Consider the following 23,271-nt stretch of genomic DNA (forward strand, 5'->3'; position numbering starts at 1 on the left):
ATAATATTTTCTGTATTATATATTATTATACATGATCTATATTGTTATTATTATATAAATTATATTATACATTATTATAGACCCTTTGCAAACACGTGACCTAGACCACGTGACGACGCCATGCTGGACGGCAAAATCACTGACGCACTAGGTTGATTAGTAATAGACGAGCGGGATTTTTGATTAGTTTTAAACAGTTTAAATATATATTACACTAAAATACATGGCTTCTTATATTAAGGAAGTTGTTGTGCCGTTATCGGTCGAGGTAGGGCATTTGGTAGGTCCTCACAAAAAGCGCTATTTAGAGAAGTTAGAGATAGCGGGACTGGATACCGACCCTTACCTTCTTCCTCCTTCAATTTTCACGGACCTCATTAAACGCCGAGTCTGCCCGACTTCAGCCCGCATGATTTGTACCACTATGTGGTAAACGGGATATCCCCATACACTGGTGCTGATCTTAAGGCTTTTAAAAGTCTGCAGAGCTGCCAACTTCTGAGTTCAGCTTGGAGTGAGATTTTTTTTGGGGGGGTGGGGGTTTGTGGCAATAATTTTTTATATAAGTCCTAACCATTTGCCAATTGATAATAATGTGGATTTTAGCTATTTCTGTGTTAAATATTTGGGAAAGACTGCGTTAAAATGGTTCACAATACAAATCGAATCTTATGTTAGAAATTAAATTGAAATAAAAGCTTTTACTGAGTTTAAATGCCTGGGATTAGAGTCTTTACTATTATTTTATACACTTCTATTATGCTTTCCTTCTGATAAAAGTGCCAAAAAAGTTCAGTTAAAATCTAATGAATAGGCTACTGGTCTCTGTAAAATGTATAACTGCAGATAACAGCAGGTTTGATTCAGTTTATCCACTGAGAAAGAGAAGCTTGATGATTTGTGATTGGTGATAGAGGGACTGTCACAATCAAATAAACCAAATGAGTAGTTTAATATTAAACTAAAGCAACAGATAATGTGTATGTCAAGACCATATAATTATATTTCGTATATATTATTGTTTATAGATGTCAAATATCAATTGACTTTTTTCTCTTTTATTAAAACCTGTCACGGCAAACATCACGCAGGCTTGTACTGCTTGCAAACATGCATGCGAGTGATGGTTGATTCAAATTGCTGTTTTCTGAGGGTATCTGCGTGCGTGGAATCCGGGCAGGTCTCTGCTTTTCATCCAGACCTTGACGCTTTGTGTGTTCGACTGGTACGGAGCTGACTGATCGGCGTATGACATCAGAGTAACGCGAGAGCAAAGGTAAAGGCGGACCCTTTTGTAACATTTCGCATTGCTCTCGCGGTAGTCTGATGACCTCGCTGCCGAACTTCCTGCGCAGCGCAACATAAAGTGAAATGCTCTTTGACTTTGCAGCAAAGCACCAGCAACGTGAGAAGGTGGCACGCAAAAGACAGTGAAGGTACGCTAAAATATAAAAGTGTCAGTACTGCGAGCACTGGTTTAGCTACTTACATCGTGAAAATGGATGTGTGGCGTGAGAATGGGGTCAATTGCGTGGGTCTCACGGTGAATGCGAAAGAGTTGGCAGCTATGAAATTTATGGTGTCACTGCAGCATTAAACAATAACATTCATGTAAAAATAATGTATTTATGCCACTTTTCTGTAATGGTAGGTGCATCATAGCAACACGAAATAACCATTTAATGACCCTAACGAACACAAACACGTACTTGTTCGGCTTGCCGTCCGTCTACAACATAACACTTCCGCCGTCCATCATGGTGTCCATAATTCGGAGAGCGGGTTAAATCTTTGCGTGTGAGGGAGAGCTCCCTCACTACCTCCCACACTTTTGTGCGCCTCACGCGCTACCTCCCACACCTCACACGCTACCTCCCACACCTCACGCGCTACCTCCCACACCTCACGCGCTACCTCCCACACCTCACACGCTACCTCCCACACCTCACGCGCTACCTCCCACATCTCACGCGCCATCTCCTACATCTCCCTCGCTACCTCTCACATCTCCCTCGTGTCGAGAGAGGCTCCCTCGCTAGCTCTCATCCCTCGCTACCTCCCACATCTTACGCGTGTCAGGGGAAGCTCACTCGCTACCTCTCACATCTCCCTCGCTACCTCCCACACCTCACGCGCCATCTCCTACATCTCCCTCGCTACCTCTCACATCTCCCTCGTGTCGAGAGAGGCTCCCTCGCTAGCTCTCATCCCTCGCTACCTCCCACATCTTACGCGTGTCAGGGGAAGCTCACTCGCTACCTCTCACATCTCCCTCGCTACCTCCCACACCTCACGCGTGTCAGGGGGAGCTCCCTCGCTATAGGTATACTAGAAATGTCCGCGTATGCGGACCGCAGTCGTCGGCTACCGCGCGGACCGTCCGCGGGCAGATGACCTTCATTTTTATAGTATCCGTCGTCGAAGACACCATTTGAAGATAAACGTAGGTGTTTATGGTTGCAATAAGCCCTCAACCGGACAGACTGGAGTGATGAAATCATCTGAAAATCTTTAAATAATTTGAATAGAAAATAATTAGAGAAGATATCCGGTTTCCTGTCGAAGTCTGATCCCTCTATGTGTCTCTTATAGCGTTTTCATCACGTTACGTTTATAATTTATTTAGAAAGATTAAAGATTTGAATGAGTTCATAATATCAATAATGTTGCCATTTATTAAAGTTTTCATATTTTTTTCGTTTTCTATTACTTCTTTTTACCTTATATCTTAGTCTGTCTTCTTCCTGCTTGTTCTAAATTATGATGTTTACTAATAAATATATAAACATAGCGCACACACACACACACACACACACACACACACACACACACACACACACACACACACACACACACACACACACACACACACACACACACACACACACACACACACACACACACACACACGATGTAAAGTGTTAATAATATATAAACAGGCCTATACAAATTAATTTGTATGTAAACATAATAGTTTTAGAACAAACACGTAAATATAAGGAAGAAATTGAAAACAGGAAATTATGAAATATTTAATAAATGATATTATACAGAATACATGATAGTATTGCTCTTATAAGTACTTCAGCGATTCATACTGTTAAAATAATTGATTTACCAATAAAGAACAATACATATACATTACATACATGCACACATCAGTTATAAGAAACATTACACTTAAGAGAAATATAGGGGAAACAGACTTCTACAGAACACCGGATCCATAAAAATAACAGTTTAACGCTAAAACACTTCACACCCCTATTGCGGAGCTGTCACTTTCTGCCACCAGTTGGGCTCCGCCCACAAAAAAACGTCATCTCTGTTTGAAAACACGCAAAAGGTCTATAAGAAATAATTTGTGCACTACATTAGTTAGCAATTATTTATTGTTTGCGCTTTTTGTGATGGCTGTTGAATAAGTATAATGATATATTTTTTTCTGCTGGAGCAGATTGTGAAGAAATATGATGGTTCAGTATTTTACTTGCGCAGTCAGAATTTTTTCTGTCATAACAAAAAAAGTGAAAAACTAAAATACAAATAAAATAAGCCTATTCTACATTTGTTGATTTGACATGTGTTACCTTTATAAATTTGACACCTTAGATTTATATAATAACATTATTTATGTCCCCACCAATGTCAAAATCAAACTACGCTCTTGAGTGGAAAAACTAATATTAACATTAGCAGAATATATTAAAGTTTCTGTTAGATCTATTAACATCATTGTGTAAGGCCACAAAGCCGCAGTTATATGATAGTTTTGCTAACTTTCGCTTGTATGAGATCATGCACTCCCTTTCTTTCGCAAGCTGATAGAACATACACGTATCAAAATGTATCAGTGTACACGCTGTATGCTGTATTAATACAACACTGGTTTATTGTATGAATACACTTGCTTATTGTCTGAATGTAGGACAAGGCAATAAGCTCCGGAACGGATCTGCAACGGATCTGCTCCGAAGCCGACAGCTCCGGTCTGGATCCGTTGCGGATCCGCCCCGGAGCCTATTGCTATCAATTTACTAACCTTTCTGTAACAAGCTGATTAAAACATTTATCTGTAAAAAGTCTAGCTGCCACGATTATAGTCGCAACACATTTAGGGAACATAGCGCCTGGAAATATATTTACCAATATATACTTGAGATGTATTGTAATATAATGCAATTTATTATTTTCCATCACATTGTACATGGAATAATATATTAATGGTACATACATTATGCACTATTATGCACTAATATGCACTGTATTATATATTCATGTATTGCAATATATTGTAAAATACACAAAAGATTGCCGCTTACAATATATTGCACATGCATATATATGTGTTTATATATTAAAAACTGTATTGGTAATATATGTAAAGATAAAATGTAAAATGTATGTTTAATATATGGTGAAATATTTTAAATATATGTGAGGTTATGTTGAAACATACAGGAAATATATCTACAGATATGGGTTTACAGTTTTTCCTCAGTCACTTTGGTACATTTTTCGAATCATCCTCGACATCTGCAAAACAATAAGTGCATTTCTCAAAACAATTTGTACAAATAGCAAAACACCATGGATAACCTGCAAAAGCCACTATCTTACTCAAAATCCTTAAGTCATCCCTCAAAAATAAATATCTGTGTCAATGAACATGTCAGTGCCATCAGAATGACAAGTCATTGTGTACGGATAAGACAGTCAAATTGTTTAGACATGTTGTCAATATAACAGTTTACTCTGGAGGGATAATCTGATGTAAACTATGGCTAAAGTTTTGATGACAGTTATTGTAAATTAGTGTAAGTTATGTGGGAGTTTGATTGCAAGAGACTGGACAAAATTTACATTTACGCTTTAACTGTTTGTACTGTAATTCGTTGAAAGACCATGTCATTGCCATACCCAAAGGAAGAGACAGCACTGGCACAAAGAAAAAAAACTAAAGTAGAAATGTGAACATATATCTTTAGGGTAAATTGTACATACAATGCTGTAGAAATTACGCTGAAGTCCTTACCCAGCAAGCATGTTTGGCTAAAACAAGGCTAAATTTGGGCTGCCAGTGAAAGTCTAATAGATAAAAAATAGACGATGCATAATATACTTTTAGAACATGTAAAAGAAATGAAAGCAAACACCTTGAACACCTGTTGACTTTGCTTACATGTTGGAATATCATACATCTGAAGTTATTTTGCCAAAAATGGCATGAAGTAATCAAATTCAAGGTTATTTAGGGTAGAAGTTGATTACTCGTAGCCGGACTATATTGGGTCTATAGCCATCATTTCAACGTCTCGGTTTTTTCTTGCTGGGGACGTTTCTGTCTGTTAGAGAAAGTCAAGATTCACCTGGGAGCAATTTACCAATTCAGGACAGATTTAGAAAAAACATCTATTGGAAATGTATAGAAATATGTTTGACCAAACCCTGTATTATGACAACTTGTTCAACCATTTTGCATGTAAAGACTTATACTATGAACTGATGCCTACATGTTGTGGGGGGTGAGCCTATTCAACAGAGACCCATTATAATACTTTTTGATCAACATGACATAAGCAACTGATAATGTAGGGAAAAGCTGAGAATTGTACATAATCATTTGCATGGATGTACCAAAGCTTTTGCAACTTGTTCAAAGAAATGAGAAACTGCTTTTTTATGTCAACAAGTGACACAATGATTGATGACTTTTGAGAATTTCAATTCTGATTTGAGAAATGTACCAAAGCGACTGAGAAAAACTGTAATACTTAATCTCTGTCTTTCAGTTACTTCAGGAAATAAATTATGGAAAACGAGTCGTTTTTATTTTTTTTATTTGTGGTTTTAACTTGAATATTCAGAATATTCTGGATTGAATTGATTTATATTATAACTGTAATATACTGTTATCTGTCAAATGGTTGTTCATATAGTCTCATAACTTTTACAGTGCTTATGTGGTTATTTAATAAATAGCCATGTATTTTGTGAGAAATACATTTTTATAATAAAAAGAGCAGTTGTATGACCCAGCCATAAAGCTACAATTTGAATTCATCATCTTGCAACATCTCTCACCTTTCTAGAAATTGCACCAAGGCTTGACAAATGGCACGATATTGGCAATCAGGATGTACTTTCACATCACGCATTTTCTCTTAAGCTGAAGAAGTTTTACAATGTAATGTTTTTTAGCAAAAAACAGGTAAATTGTTCTGTCATATTATTTGCCTGTTCTAACCACCAATAATAGGCTATTTGTAATACATTTCAAAATGCTTAATATGTTTATAACACACACACAAGTTTTGGTTTGGAGTAAGTCAACTTTTTGGTATTTTTATTTTCTTCTAAATGACACATTTCTAAAATGCTTATTCAAGTGTCCTATTTGTCATTTATAGCTTGTGATCCGGCTTGGTTTTAATTGACCTTCAACCACAAGGATGTTGTCCCAGCCCTGTGTTGAGGCTGGGGCATATAAATAGGTTTTAAATATTGTTGCCATATAGGCCTAGTGTAATCTCACTTGTGGACATTTACAGAACCACTATTTCTTTTTATTTTTCTACTGTAATGTAATATTTTTAGGTAATTTTTACAAATGTATATTTTTAGTTTTGTACATATGACAGTTACATTTATTCTAATTAAATACATCAGAATGTTAATTTGCTGTCATTTTTTGTCTCTCTCTATAAAATTGCAGTAACTGGAGTCAAACTGCAGTAGTTGTTTCAAGTTTGTTTTCAAGTTTGGAGACCTGATATGTTTGAAGTATGTGTATTTATTGTAGTTCCAAACGTAGTTTCGAGAGGAGCCTAAACATTCAGGTCTGTCAATCATCATTATGGGCGTATATAAGGCAGTTTTTCCGCCATCCCTCCTCCTCCCCATCTCCTCCTTCACTGCTCTCTTTCTTCCTCTGTGCATTTCTGTTGCAAGGAAGGGTTGAACTTGGGGCTCGAGCGCCGGCCTCAGGTTCGCTCTCTCTGAAGGTTCAGAACTCAGCTGTACAGCTCCCTTCGAGGACAGCAAGCCAAGTTTGTTTATCATTAATCATTAATCATTAAGATCTGAATGCGCAGGGGAACTATTGAATGTACATATATGTATTTTTATTAGACCACTAGAGGGAGCTGTGGTTCAAATTGAAACACCTGTTAATGTAAATTAAGGTGGTTTGGGTGTTTGTCAGTGTGTGCACGGGTGACAGGATCTATGTTTCTTACTATAGTCGTGAAAGTAGTCAAAGCCATAGCCATTATTCTACCCTGCAGTTCAACTTTGTAAACCTGCAAATTCTTCATTAAATGAACATTATTATGTAAAGAATATTGGGGTGTGGACATTGCTTATTCCAATTCAAGCTAACATATTATTTTGTCTCTCTCATGTCTAATAAGCCCGCTCTCTTCCCAGTTCTGGGTGATGAGATGTTTTTAGATGGGGTTCATTTTGCTTATAGGCCATCTTACATGTGACATCAAAGTACCGTAAGCTTGATGTTATACGCCATTTATACATTTGTTTGAGCTATGAATAAAATAAAATAAATATTTTCTCATTTTATTTGGTTCATCTTATTTTAGTGGGTAGACTGAGTATCTTAAGGCTAAAATATATTTTATTTTAATTCATTTAATTTTAATTCATTTAACACATTTGCATCTGATGCTGCGTGCACCAGCATTAAATGTAATGTTTTGGCGTGCAGAATCAGGCACAAATGGGTTAAACAATATTTGGAATCAAGGAAGCCTCAACACCTCGCTAATATTAAAGTATTGCCGGTAGGTGCCCTCCCAGGTACTTGGACAACAAAATGCAATTCATCTTCTGTAAATTATTTACAAATGGCCATCTCTAACATACTTGGTTGCACGCGTGTCTGAACTTTTATAAACCAATATAAGTCATGAATAAATAATAATAAAACAAGCCTCACATCAAGAGCAAAAAAAAATATTTTGACAGAATGCAACAGAAACAGCCTAGCAACCATCGATAATACCGACTTAACACACAGAGAAAGAGCGTAAGAGTGTGGGAGGTAGCGCGTGAGGTGTGGTAGGTAGCGAGGGAGATGTGGGAGATAGCCCATGATATGTGGGAGGTGTGTGAGGAAGCGCATGAGGTGTGTGAGGTAGCGAGGGAGATGTGGGAGATAGCCCATAAGATGTGGGAGGTGTGTGAGGTAGCGCGTGAGGTGTGGGAGATAGCCCGTGAGGTGTGTCAGGTTGCGCGTGAGGTGTGTCAGGTTGCGCGTGAGGTGTGTCAGGTTGCGCGTGAGGAGTGTCAGGTTGCGCGTGAGGTGTGTCAGGTTGCGCGAGAGGTGTGTCACGTTGCGCGTGAGGTGTGTCAGGTTGCGCGTGAGGTGTGTCAGGTTGCGCGTGAGGTGTCTCAGGTTGCGCGTGAGGTGTCTCAGGTTGCGCGTGAGGTGTCTCAGGTTGCGCGTGAGGTGTGTGAGGTAACGCGTGAGGTGTGTGAGGTGTGGGAGATAGCCCATGAGATGTGGGAGGTGTGTGAGGTAGCGAGGAAAATGTGGGAGATGTGGGAGGTGTGTGAGGTAGCCTGTGAGGTGTGTGAGGTAGCCTGTGAGGTGTGGGAGGTGTGGGAGGTGTGTGAGGTAGCGCGTGAGGTGTGGGAGATAGCCCATGATATGTGGGAGGTGTGTGAGGTAGCGAGGGAGATGTGGGAGATAGCCCATGATATGTGGGAGGTGTGTGAGGTAGCGAGGGAGATGTGGGAGATAGCCCATGATATGTGGGAGGTGTGTGAGGTAGCGCGTGAGGTGTGTGAGGTAGCCTGTGAGGTGTGTGAGGTAGCCTGTGAGGTGTGGGAGGTGTGTGAGGTAGCGCGTGAGGTGTGGGAGATAGCCCATGATATGTGGGAGGTGTGTGAGGTAGCGCGTGAGGTGTGTGAGGTAGCCTGTGAGGTGTGTGAGGTAGCCTGTGAGGTGTGGGAGGTGTGTGAGGTAGCGCGTGAGGTGTGGGAGATAGCCCATGATATGTGGGAGGTGTGTGAGGTAGCGAGGGAGATGTGGGAGATAGCCCATGATATGTGGGAGGTGTGTGAGGTAGCGCGTGAGGTGTGTGAGGCAGAGCGGGAGGTGTGATAGATAGCCCGTGACGTGTGGGAGGTGTGTGAGGCAGCACGTGAGGTGTGTGAGGTAACGCGTGAGGTGTGTGAGGTAGCGCGTGAGGTGTGGGAGGTAACGCGTGAGGTGTGGGAGGTAGTGCGTGAGGTGTGGGAGGTAGCGTGTGAGGTGTGGGAGGTAGCGTGTGAGGTGTGGGAGGTAGCGTGTGAGGTGTGGGAGGTAGCGTGTGAGGTGTGGGAGGTAGCGTGTGAGGTGTGGGAGGTAGCGTGTGAGGTGTGGGAGGTAGCGTGTGACGTGTGGGAGGTAGCGTGTGAGGTGTGGGAGGTAGTGAGGGAGCTCTCCCTCACACGCAAAGATTTTACCCCATCTGATAATTCGCGCGAGTAGAGCGTGACGTCACATGCAAGGGGTCTATAGCCTACTTTTTGTAAAAAAAAAATAAAGACAAATCTTCACGCTTTCCTTCCTCACTTTTTAAATCTCTATTTGAAAGCATCTGCTTAATGCCAAATGTAAACGTCATGAAAATGTAATGAGAAGTCCAAATGTCAATCACTTCATCTTCTGTTTTATTTTAGATAAAGATGCGCGTCGTTGTCATATTAATTCAATGTCATATTTGTTAACGCGTCCAATACTTCTTTAATGTTACTCCGGTTGGTGGACAGCACTGGCTTCCTCCAGGGATAGCAAAACTTCCCAAATAAAAAATGCAAAGCAAAAGTAACTTTACCAATAATAAATATGATCATGGATTTCTTTTAGAGCTCTTTTGCTTCTACGACAAACGGCTCTAACATTTTCTGTGGACGTGTGCTGCAGAAAGCCCTTATATGGAGCTGGTTTGGGCATGTTTTATGCAAATTACCATGTAGAACACTCCAAATTCACTAATGTAAGAACAACTATAAGAACAAACTCACGTACGTTTGTGAATCAGGGGCGGAAAGTTTTCTTGAGAAGTTCAAGTGTGCGTATGAATACGAAAAATGTACGCAATTATTAGTGAATAAGGCCCATTATTTTTTCCATTTATATTGAAGTATTATGGTTGTCAATTTTAAAATTCCCAATATAGGCTTTCTCAATTTTTCCAATAATTCCCAATATGGCTTTTATTCACTAATAATTATAATAAATACATAATTGTAATTGAGTGTTTTTTATAACCATTTACATCTCCCTGACCCTAAAATTAAACAGGGTGTTTATTACTGTACCTTTAGGACTATGATTGGCATATGTTAAACCAGTAACTACCCAGTTTAAAACAAGCAATCATCTGAGCCATTAAAGGATTAATTGAAAACCAAAGTCAAGGTCTGATCCAGACCTAGATTTATATTCTGAATCTGTCTCAGTGATTCACAGACCCCACTAATTCAAGAACCCAAATCTCCCTCTCTTTTATTTGTGTCTCTCGTTTCTTATCTTACCACGCTGCCAGAAAACGCATTTGCAGACCTCGACTGACCGCCACAGTCTCTATTCAAGCAGTTAGCATGCGAGTTAATATTCCTTTGAATGTAAGCTTTGCCGGATCGTAGCACTTTTCCGTTGGATCGTCCGCAGCCCTGACAGCGTCCTGAGCGCGAGAGCGTTGACGGCTTGATGAATTAAGCCTGACACTTGCCAAAATAGCCATCCTCCATGCCAGCTGCCAGTTGAGCGTCTACACTCCGTTAATTGAATTGGCAATTTGTGTAACAGTACCTGCCCCTGAGCCTTTGGTAAAGCCAGGGACGCCCATTTAGCTCCAATAATCCAGGACTTGGGAATTCGAGGTCTAAGCTTCACGAGAAATTATTGCAGATTTGAAATGACACTCAGAAAGCTCGCTGCCAATTTCCCATTCAATGAGAAATAAATTAACAATAGCAATAATGTTGACTTATAAAAGTGAAAGTTAAATTGACTTTGTAACAGCGCAAGCGGTTTGAAATTGCCACTGCGCGGAGAAACAAATTGCATTTAGTGCAGTCTTGCTCCATATGTGCTTGTGGCATGGCGGGTATTAAAGACCAACATTACATATTGAAACTGTCAAATGGAAATCAATATTGTTTCATAATAAAATGACATTAGACCAAATCAGGAAGGTTCTTTGTCCGTTCAGCGTCAAGGATCTCTTCTGCGAATTACATCCCATGAAGTCAGAAATAAAAATATTTTAATAATGCACAAGTACAACATTAATAGACTCTGTATTCAACCTGTACATAGTTGTATATTTTACACACATATACTGTACACATGGGTGCATATTTTATATTGTCTGTACTATATTGTTCGACACTTATTAGGACAGCGCTGATGTATTTGTACCCGTTTCCTCTGTAATATATTTGTATCGGTTCAATCTGCCGTGGCAGTGAGCTAAACTAGAGGAGATATATTATGAAGAATCATTGCAGGACAGACATTGTGTTGCCTCTGCGCTCCCGCGAGCTCTCTATTCATATATCATTTGCGTCACAAGCAAAATGAAGCAGATTAATAGAGCATAATTCCTGAGATCAATATGCAATTATATTCGTCTCTCTGGCTGCCCGAGCAGCAGTGCAGAAGATGGGCTCTCAATTTTCAACTCTACCCCGGCCGTACAGATGTGTCATTGGGCGATATTGAGACGACGCTCAATGCGAAGCAACGAGCAAAAATGTCCGTCTGCATGAGTACCCTATTGAAAAATCCAACTAAAACCAGCATAAGCTGGTGAGCTGGTTTTAGCTGGTCCCGAGCTTGTTTTTAGCTGTTTTTTCTGGTGTAGGAAGCTGGTTTTGCTGGTGTAGCAAGCTGATCTAGCTGTGTTTTGGTCACATTTTAAGCTGGTCTAGCTGGACTTAGCTGTTCATGCTGGAATACCAGCTGGCCCACCAGCATGACCAGCTTTGTCAGGCTGGGAGGACCAGCGTAAACCACCTTAAACCAGCTAAAACCAGCTACCAGCTTATGCTGGTTTTAGCTGGATTTTTCAGTAGGGTAGACTAACAATGAGTAGATATTTTAAAATCTGACAATAGTTGTACTGTATTAGATTATATTTTACAAAGCAGAATATTGTAGATAGTTGATGGCTAAACCAGAAAATTGACATTGGCTGCATAACAACTAATCACAATTAATAGTTTGCAAAATAAACTTTTTTGTTTACATCATGTATGTGTGTGTACTGTGTATAATAATTATGTATATATAAATACACACATGCATGTATAATTTTAAAGGGGACATTTCACAAGACTTTTTTAAGATGTAAAATAAATCTGTAGTGTCTCCAGAGTACGTATGTGAAGTACCATATGGTATATAACATGTTAAAATTGCCACTGTGTAGGGCACTAGCGTAGCCAGGATTCACAATGTGGGTGGGCCCAGAGAAAATCAGGTGGGCCTTAACCAAAAAAGCATCTGTTATCAAAATATACAAACACACAACTTCACCAGTTTCAATATATCACCGTTTAATAAGAACAAAAGCCTGTATGGGCCCTATTTTAACAATCTAAGCGCAATGTGCAATAAACCAATAAGAGTTTCATCTGCTTTACAAGCCAGTTGCGCTTGCGCCATCCCGATTCCATATTTTGGCAGAATTTGTAAACTAAAAAACTGAGCAGAGGAAGAAGACCACCAGTTTAAGATTGATATTAAAAAATTGCGTTGTTTTATTTGTAATGAAATTGTTATTCTTTGGTATTAAAACATTTAAAAGTCGTTTTCTTTCAGTCATGATCATTCAAGTAAAAATAGCAGGCTTTTAATTGCTGTAAATGTATTGATAGCCCAGATGATCCGTGTCATCTCAAAGAATAGTTTACAAATATGCAAGAAAATAGTAGCTTAATTTGTTGGTATTTGAAAAGTTTTGTTGCAAAAGAAATCTCGTTTTTTGGTTGTGCATTCCAATTAATATCAATTCAACTGCAGTTGGTTTGTTTTGATTTAAACCTTCATAACTTAAAAAATACAGCTAAGTAGCAACATAAAACAAAATAATAACATGATAACATAATAATAATTTGACAAAAATGTTAAAAACGGAGTTCTCTCGTTTTGCAACGAAATTCTTCATTTAAACCTTTAAAAGTCGTTTTCTTTCAGTCATGAAAGTAAAAATAGCAGGCTTTTAATTATTGTAAATGTATGGATAGCCTACATGATAGGTAATCTCAAAGAATAATTTACAAATATGCAAGAAAAGGTTTGTACTTTAAAAATAGTTTATTTGTAACAATAAATCATTTATAAACGCAATTTCAGCACTAGAACAGCGCTGTGGGTGTTTTGAAATTTAAGCATAACATAAAAACGGTTCTCATCTCATCATATCCACAGGTACAAAGTCATCATATATAATAAATATTTGGGGTAGCATTGAAAAATTCTAAATAAATGCAATATAAATGCAAAACATTTAATTACTTACCAGGCTACAGGTGAAGCAGGTTTTTACGCCTTCTAACGTCTCATAATCGGTCTTCATTTATGTCCAAGACACACAATAATAATCTTTAAAACATTTTAACATTTTAATCCTTTGATTTTTCACATTTTAAACGTTTGTATGCTGCTGCGCATCCATGTGAAAAGCAAATGCACGTTGCCGTTTATAGGCGCAAATGCGCGTTGCCGTTTATAGGCGCGTATGCGCTCATTAAATAACAAAAGCAATATTTCTCCATTGGCAGGTTTTAGTTGGTCAGTGGCGTAGGCTAGTCTATTTTATTTGCCTCAAAATAGCAAAGCACCAACTATGCGCAACACACATCGTTTTCAGACCAGAAGGCTCATGGGCGCAAATGTTATCTGCAAAGACTTTTCCATTTTTAGCTGCTGAACAAACACCTCAGGTTCAGAAACCTCAACGGTAATGTTAAAGGGTGCACCATCAAGCTGTAATAAAGTCTTCTCACCGAAGGTCTTCGTGACCTTCATTCTAAGACAATGAAGCAGCGCAGCTTTCATTATTCCTTACGTGTCAGCCTTAAACCGGGTGTTAATTTATATGATGTGGGGTGTAGGAGGGGCCAGGAGGCTGTTCGAAATGCGTTATTTATTGCACTACTATTTACAAAATTAACTTATTTCTCATTATAATAGCAAACAAGAGTTTAAAAAAAATATTTATTTTATAGGTCAAGTATAGTGATAAATGCAACATAATTTACTCTTTAGGATAACTAGGCTTTACTGGATAGGCAGGTGGGTGGGCCTAGCTGACAGGTGGGTGGACCCAGGCCCACCCAGGCCCACCCATAGCTACGCGGCTGGTGTAGGGGTGAGCAAAAATGTGGTTTTGTGTGTGTCCTTTTAAATGCAAATGAGCTGATCTCTGCACTAAATGGCAGTGCCATGGTTGGATAGAGCAGATTAAGGGGCGGTATTATCCACTTCTGCGTCACAAGGAGAGCGAAATTTCAATTATCTATTTTTTTACATGCTTGCAGAGAATGGTTTACCAAAACTTTATTGTGTTGTTGTTGTTTTTTTTACAAATTTTCTAGGTTGATAGAAGCACTGGGAACCCAATTATAGCACTTAAACATGGAAAAAGTCAGATTTTCATGATATGTCCCCTTTAAGAAAATTATGTGTATATATTAAGTATTCATATTTGTATATAATATAAATTATATATAAATATAAAAAATGCATACACATGTAAATATTTCTTAAATATATACAGTACATGCATGTTTGTATATTTATACATAATTATTATACACAGTAAACAAATATAAGAAGAGTTTTGTTCCAAAACGCGATAAACGCCATTTTTGAAAAAAATTAGTTACTGCCAAAAACAGTATTATATCAGGTCAGTAGTTAAAAGTAAATTCTTAATTTTACGCAAAATCCAATATTCGCCGTGTTATTCTGTCATCTTTTCTCCCTTTTTTCCCAAAATGCGATAAACGGCACTCCTCCTTTTTTACAGAACGCAATAAATCCATTTCTGAAATTACAGCCCACCAGTCACGCAATGTAAACAAACAATGGCGGCGCGCTGAGTACACGGAGTCCTAGTTTTCCTCATCTACTTTGTACTTCGTAATCAACAAACAAAACAAAATTATACTTTAATTGCATTGCTAAACCTGTGATGGTTTTCTGTGACGGGAAAGAAACATAAGCCATCAACATCTAATCATTTATGCAAGAGACACTCGGGTGCTTGTTCTCCCGACAGCATCAAGCTTCTCATGCTAACACATTGACCCCAGAGGATCTTATGAAAAACTTTACATTATTTTACTCAAAGTCAACGAAAATCGAGCAGGACCAAAACATTTTACAGCTGATCGCAGTGAAAAATGTAAAGAGACAACGTCAAGTATAACCGCAGCAATGACAGTGTTCTTAATATAACAAAGTAATGGGCTGTCCACACGGAGACGCGTATCACTGTATACGTATAAATTTGTTATCGTATTGGCGTTTCATCCACACGGATCCGGTGTTTGGGAGACTGAATCCGCTATTTTTTGAAACCGGGTCCTAAAGTGGATAAATCTGAAACCGACACCCTTGCGGTTTCGTCTGTACAGCAAATCCATATATTTTGTGAAGCGAAAACGTCATCACATCACGTGTCGGTAGCGTCACACGTAACAGCAACAACAATAACGGTGGACTACGTGATTGTGTTCGTGCTACAGAAGCTACTAAAGCCTACTAGCTTTATTACAGCAAAATCTATTGCTTCTATGCAATTGTGGTGAGCAACAAACGATAATGGACAACACCATACGTTGGTTATGCGCATGCTCAAAGTCTTCTTCTCCGTGTATAGTGTATATCTGTGGCAGAATTACAGCGCCCCATACTGGTCCGGCATATATACTACACCGCTTTCAGTCGGTTTCAGTGGTTTCGTGTTTACGGATTATTTTTTTAGAGCAATGAAAAAAAATAATCGGATAGGGAATGCACCGGCTTCGTGTGGACATAGCCTTAGTGTTTTGATTAATGCCATTAATGTTTATTTTTTTTGTCATTGTATACCACTAGTCAACTAAATAAATATAAAATGGTAAAGATGAATGCACATTTATACATTGATTTAATAGATTTATAGCATTTTGAAATAAAAAACTGTCATGGATTTATTGCATTTTGTGGAAAAAATAATTCGTTTTTATAATAAATCTTTGAAAATCAAGTTATGGATTTGAATTTTTTATGTTTTTATAACCTAAAGATGCTATGTGAAAGTTTTTAACAGAAAATAGTGGTTTTCATCTTGTCACTTTCTTGGTATAGAAAACACGTTTTTACCGAAGTTTGTCAAAATGGATTTATTGCGTTTTGGAACCAAACTCTTCATATGATGTAAACAAAAACCTTTATTAGTTGCTATTACTTGTAATGCAGCCCTATAAAAATAGTTGCATTGTTCCTTTAAAGAGAACTTTAGAGACATTATAAGAGTTATTTTGTAGAAATTTAAAGAAGTCAGAAGCTGCGCAAAACTTTAAAGTTTTTTTTCTAATGTCGACCAAAAACTATTGCGAAATGACAGCGTTTCCATTAACCAATATTATGCAATTAAACTATAAATTTGTTGTCTTGCGCTAAGTCAATCCTGTTCGACTCCATACGACGATGCGCAGACCGACATGCGGATGACATCAATATATCGCGAGAGCTGTCGACGAATTGTGGCATTTTGATGTCATGCGATTGTTGGTTCTGGTGACGAACACACCTCTTCTGTCTTGTCCTCCAACCAAACATACAGTACCACAGCATTTTAAAAGAATGATCATGTGAATTTAATGCAAGTCATGTGACTTGTAAATGCAAAAAATTTCAGTTTTGCGATATATTCCTTTGCAATGCTTTCATTGGACGCATTTTCAATTCGCGCAATTTGAATGGAAACACAGCTACTAAGGAGTTTAGAAGTCTCAGAGATATTAAGATGTTCTGGAACGATTGAGTTGATTGCTCACAAATCTCATACAGCTTTAGTGTTTCTGCCTATTTTAAAGTCCAAACAAGGACTTTATGTTGAGAAAGATCACCGAACGAAGTCTGGCAATTTAAATATTTTTGTTTATCCTGTTCAGTTTGATCGTGGGTTTAAGCTGTGTTAGGAACGGATGTGAGATGTCTAGAGGGATGACGCTTAATTTATAGTTCAGGCTGTGTTCAGAATCAATAACAGTAGCGTTTCTGAATGTTTCTTTAAAAAGAGGACACCGGCAGTCGTACAATACTCTGATTAGAAGCGTTTAACATTCACAGTCGTTTTATTATGAACTATTAACCGCAGAACAGTTTGGAGTTTAAGGATCCTCAAGGTCAAGAAATCTGGAGCACATGTGCCTAATTTCCATGATCTTTCCTTAGCGAGAATGCTTTAGTGATGAGAGCTGTTGTGTGGAGATGTCATCTTGTGAGGACAGAGAGAGAGGAGAATCATTTGGAGCTGGTCAAGTGCACTCTTAACTTTGATATATTCTTCATCTTCTTTAAGTGTAGCTTTACCAGGTCACATAACATGCTGGGTCTGATTGCTTAAACCTGAATTTGATTCACATCTCGTGTGTTAAAAACACAATGTAGAAGATCCAAAAATTAATTTATAAAAATGAAATTGTGTTACATGATTTGTCGCTGGTTTAATCCCATTAAAATGGCGAGCTGATGGTGTAGTGGGCAGCGCTCCGACATATGGTGCAGATGCACTTCTGGCAACCCTAGTTCGAATACCAGCTCGAGCTCTTTGGCAGATCAGGTACCCCTCCCTCCACCCTGTACTTTCCTGTTACTAAAGGCCAAAAAATAACTTAAAGGTGCAGTGTGTAACTATTAGAAGCATCTAATGAACGAAATGCAATATTATATACATAATTATACTATCAGTGGTCTATAAAGACCTTACATAATGAACTGTTATGTGTTTATTACCTTAGAATGAGCCGTTTTTATCTCCATACACTGCAGGTCCCCTTACATGGAAGACGCCATTTTGTGCCGCCATTTTTCTACAGTAGCCCTAATTGGACAAACTAGTGTAGAGCGCGTTTTGTCACTACTGTATTTTGTCTTAGACAACAACATGTTTGTCCTGTGGTGCATACTGTAGCTTATCTATGCATTTCGGTGAACAGTTGGTTGCAATTCACAATTTCACAGCTAGATGCTGCTGAAATCTACACACTGCACCGTTAAAAAATAAATAAATAAAATAGCGAGTGAATAGACAACACAATCCTGTGGTAATTCGTACATATTTTATGAGCTAATTCATATGAATTCATACGACTAAATTTTTTAATTTTCTTATGTTTTGCTTTGGCACCTGTGATGTTGGGTTTAGTAGTGTGTTATCATTATTGCTTTTTTTGTAATATTTGCACGTTTTCGATTAATTTTCACACTGATTCGCCAACGTAGAATACGTAGAAATTTCTGTGAGATCAGATTAGATTTACTGTCCATGATAATGGATTGTTATTCTGTAGAAATGCAATGTAAATATTTGCAAGTTTTGTTTGTCATTATGGATGTGAGAAATTTGTGTAGCTTTTCAAATAAAGTTGCACAAGTTGCAATGTTTACATTAGTAGACAGTTAGATGAGATTGATTTTGTTTTGTGCATGCCGTTTACATCAGTGAGTCTTCTAACCAGTGGCAACCGGTAACTTCTTTTTTCGAGGGCGCTTGATGCGAAGTTCATCACAACATGTATGTAGCCCGTCATGTGTGTAATTCATTTTTTAAAATATGTGTTTTGCGTGTCGAGTGATCCAGTGTGCATCACGTCGTGTCTCTTGTCAAAATAAGTGCCTGCTGCAGACGCGTCTAAAGGGTTTCTGATAAAAGAGACGCTCGCGTTTGCCAGATACTCGCATAAGCTCATGCGCAATCAAAGTTTACTGTTAAGGGAGTGTCCTGCGTGTATTTTGTGAACATGAGCATCTCTTTCATCATAAACTGTTTTGACGAGTGTGCAGCAGGCACTTATTTTGACAAAACACGTGATGCACATGGTTCACGTGACGCACCAAACACATATTTTGAAAACGCAAGCAAAACATGAACAATTATTTTGAATTAGCGCCCCTCGGAAGAGCAGTCACAACACAAGCAATATAAAGAAATATAAAGATGATTGGTTTTATTCACTTACTAAAGCCAATATGTGACCCGTCACGGAAACCAGGGACACAAGTCGGCAGCACAAGTTTCGAGAAAATGAGAAACAAAGTTTTTTTTTCAAAATTTGTGATTTTCGTTTTATTGCAGAATCTGTTAGTTGAGATCACGAAGAAGCCTCTCCATGTTTGAGATAGCAGTTTATGTATATTTAATAGCGTACATTTTGCGGTTAAAATAGGCTTGTTTTCCGGAGATTCTAGCGTGCAGCGGGGGGCGTCATTGTCTGTGTGTATATTTACATACTGTATAAGCTTGTGTTTTCGCCTCCGCCCCCAAAGGAAACAGCGTGACTACTGAATAAGGATAGTTCGCCCAAAACTGAAAATAATGTCATTAATGACTTACCATTATGTCGTTCTAAACTCGGAAGACCTCCATTCATCTTTGGAACACAGTTTAAGATGTTTTAACATTAGATTTAGTCTGAGAGCTTTCTGTCTCCTCCATTGAAAATCTATGTACGGTTTCCATGTCCAGAAAGGTAATAAAAACATTATCAAAGTAGTCCATGTGACATCAGTGGGTCAGTAAAATTGTGTTGATGCATCGAAAATACAGTTTGGTCCAAAAATAGCAAGAATTACGATTTTATTCAGCATTGTCTTCTCTTTCGGCTCGAGCGTGAAGTCACGTGACTGTAGTGACGTGGCTGCTCTGTCCCTTAAGACATGTTTGCTGAGTTTTATTTATTTTTTTTTTTCAAACTTATAGCGTGCGTCTCCCCAGACTGTAAATGAAGCTCGGGCGCACAAAACAAAAGAAATATAAAAGAAGCTGGGGCGGAACAAATAACAGTCAACCGCATATACGTCAGCCGCGTCACTGACTTTATGGGGCGCCGCAGTCGGATGACGTCAAAGTACCGCGAGAGCTCTTTAAGAAATCTAACGGAGTAGTTTAATTTCGACTCGCTCTCGCGGTACTCTGACGTCATCCGACTGCGGCGCCCCATAAAGTCAGTGATGCGGCTGACTGTTATCTGTCCAAACACACAGAAGTTACACAGAGATCGTTGTATTCTTTATATAATTGGCTACATGTTTTGTCTATCAATATTTTCCATGAAGTCATTGGTTGATGGAGGAACGAGCGAGCGATTGGTAACATCTCTTAAGGACTTCACGTTTTCGAAGGTGCTGTTTTTGGATTATCTATTTTCAATACAAACTTTGAAGGCGGGTTCATGTGTTTAACGGATGTAATGTAATCTGATATACCCTTACATGTTACGATGTAAATAGTCCTCAGATTGTATATTATATTGTATTACCAGAAGTTCATGCGAAATAGACTATATATCTATATTTCACGGATTATACGCATTTGTGGACAAAAATCATTGGATGATTCACACATCTGAAACAGACTGGATTCGACTTGTGATCCCCGCAAAGGTAACGTTAAAAGTCCTGTTTATTTTTGCATTTTGCCATTCGGACTTCTGTAATAAAATACTACATATGATGGTAGAACCTCTGTATCTCAAAACGGCTTTACAGGGGGTATGGCTTAGCTAAATGAGATGTAAATGAGCCCTATTGTCTCTCCAGCCAGGGAAAAGGGAAAGTGTTAACTTTTTTCTTTCTCAAATTTCTCAGCATTCTCTTTCTTGAATGTGTTACATTCAAATGGCCACAACTTCTCCAAATCTTATCAGATTTCCATGTGTTACACATCGTTGGAAAGCTTAGAATCTGCACTTTCAGAATCTATGAATAACTCAAAATGCCCCAGATCCGACTTGTGTCCCTACTTTCCGTGACTGGTCACATATGCTCGCATTTGTTTGGTTTTACTAAATGGTGTAGTGTGAAGATGCCCTGTGTGTTCTGGGTTGGGTTACATTGAATGCATGTGCATTCATGCGTGTGTTTAGGTGAGTTGGATTTGTCTGGCATCTTCTGTGTTATCCTCCTCAGGGCGTAAGAGCTCCCTCTGCTGTGCGCCGTTAGCTGCCGAGTCCCAGCGCTTATGGATTGTTTACATTCCCACCCACAGCGCCGGCCACTGACCCCACCGCTCCAGGGACTGTCTTAAGAGCGCCACTCTTTCTCTCCCAGCTGCTCCTGCTCTTCCTGCTCATGTCTGCCACTGATTTTCCTTTGGGGCGGACACGGAGCTCAACGCTGAAAGCATTACCGGAGGGGAGAAGTGTGTTTGCCCAGCTTGAGTCTCTCTGAAGGACAGGAGCCACTCGTTTCTGTGTCTCTCTGTCCCTCTCATGCTAACTCTCACCTGGGGCGCAATGACCATGGTCGCGTCCTCCTCAGACACCAGACCGTTGTTTGCTTGTGGTCCTCGAGACTCCTTAATGGCCGTTCAGTGCTTTATTACATCATTAATTGCACTTAATTCAGCAACATTACCCTAACGCCTGGCTAGGCTTGGAAAATTAAGTACAGAGCACTTTGTTATAAAATTCTCTGTAATGAGCTCTGGTGGGACAAGGTCTGTTAAGTTTGAAATCACCCCAGGCCATTTTTTAGCAGAGCCTGAGCCGACTTTAAAGTTGGAAACTTGGAAAAAAATGCCCTAAGGGCTCTGTTCTCCCGGTGCCGTGCAGCTCAATGGATATTAGTCCTGCTATAAACAGCGGGCTTTGTAGCGTTGAGCTGAATATGCAGAGGGGAGCCGTTTGGACGCTTTGATTTGCATCTGTGTATTTACAGTACCATGGGTTTAGCATTATCGCGCCGGAAGTGTTTGTTCAACAGTTTACTGTATCTATTTAAAACCGCACATTTCCATGTTCATTTGGTTTTAAAACGAACGCGCTCACGCTGTGTGTTTCTCTTTGCAGCTATCGGGTCCCAGCGGAGGCGGAGCCCCAGTGCCGTTGCCTCGGAGATCTTTGAGCCTCACCTTGGCAGCCACATCCTGCAGGTAAGATTAAAAGTGTTTGAATTATCTCCGGTCATCAAAAACATCCCGATGTCTTTGACATCAGACTGTTAATAATCTATTATCCATTATCCGCAACAGGGGGGAAATTTAAATATTTTGAGTTCAGATATTTTACAAATTCTAACAGGCATTCAGTTCCTTAATTAAAGAAAATCTTTACAGATTTATGAATCTAGTCTCAGTCTTATGAATTTGTTTAACATGTGAGTAAATGAGGGCTCTACCTGTGTTACAGGAAAGCTTAAAGGGACACTCCACTTTTTTTGAAAATATGCTCATTTTCCAGCTTCCCTAGAGTTAAACATTAGATTTTTACAGTTTTTGAATCCAATTAGCTGATCTCCGGGTCTGGCGCTAGCACTTTTAGCATAGCTTAGCACAATCCATTGAATCTGATTAGACCATTAGCATCGCGCTCAAAAATAACCAGAGTTTCGATATTTTTCCTATTTAAAACTGGACTGTTGTGTAATTATATTGTGTACTAAAACCGACTGAAAATTAAAAGTATTTTCTAGGCTGATATGGCTAGGAACTATACTCTCATTCTGGCGTAATAATCAACGAATTTGCTGCCGTAACATGGCTGCAGCTGGCGCAATAATATTACGGAACGCCCGAAAATTGTCCCTGTGGTAACTATCGCAACTTTTAATTTTCTGTCGGTCTTAGTACACAATGTAACTACAGAAGAGAATGGGAAAAATATTGAAACTCTTTGGTCATTTTTAGCACGATGCTAATGGTCTAATCAGATTCAATGGATTGTGCTAAGCTATGCTAAAAGTGGATCCGCCAGACCCGGAGATCGACTGAATGGATTCCAAAACGGTAAAAATCAAATGTTTAACTCTAGGGGAGCTGGAAAATTAGCCGTCCCTTTAAAGTGTCCCTTTAAAGTGTACATTACAGGGGGATCTATTGACAAAAAAATATATAGTCTAAGCAATATATTAAAGACATAAAACCTTACATGATAAACCGTTATGTTTATAATTACTATTTTTATCTACATACGCCGCAGGTCCCCTTACATGGAAGCCACCATTTTGCGCCATCATGTTTTTACAGTAGCCCTAAACTGCTC

At 39.0% G+C, this 23,271-nt stretch overlaps 1 protein-coding gene across 5 annotated transcripts in view; it reads left to right on the forward strand.

Moving 5' to 3' along the window:
* The window catches only part of npas3 (neuronal PAS domain protein 3), a 371,234-nt gene that overhangs the window by 164,554 nt on the left and 183,409 nt on the right, over positions 1 to 23,271 (forward strand). For all 5 annotated transcript variants that reach the window (XM_073869974.1, XM_055171385.2, XM_073869973.1 and 2 more), the window contains one exon: positions 22,081 to 22,163. In XM_073869974.1, the coding sequence (XP_073726075.1) occupies positions 22,081 to 22,163 (83 nt within the window). The remainder of the gene's footprint in view (positions 1 to 22,080; positions 22,164 to 23,271) is intronic.

Source organism: Misgurnus anguillicaudatus, chromosome 7, assembly GCF_027580225.2.
Source record: "Misgurnus anguillicaudatus chromosome 7, ASM2758022v2, whole genome shotgun sequence".
Taxonomy (NCBI): Eukaryota; Metazoa; Chordata; class Actinopteri; order Cypriniformes; family Cobitidae; genus Misgurnus; species Misgurnus anguillicaudatus.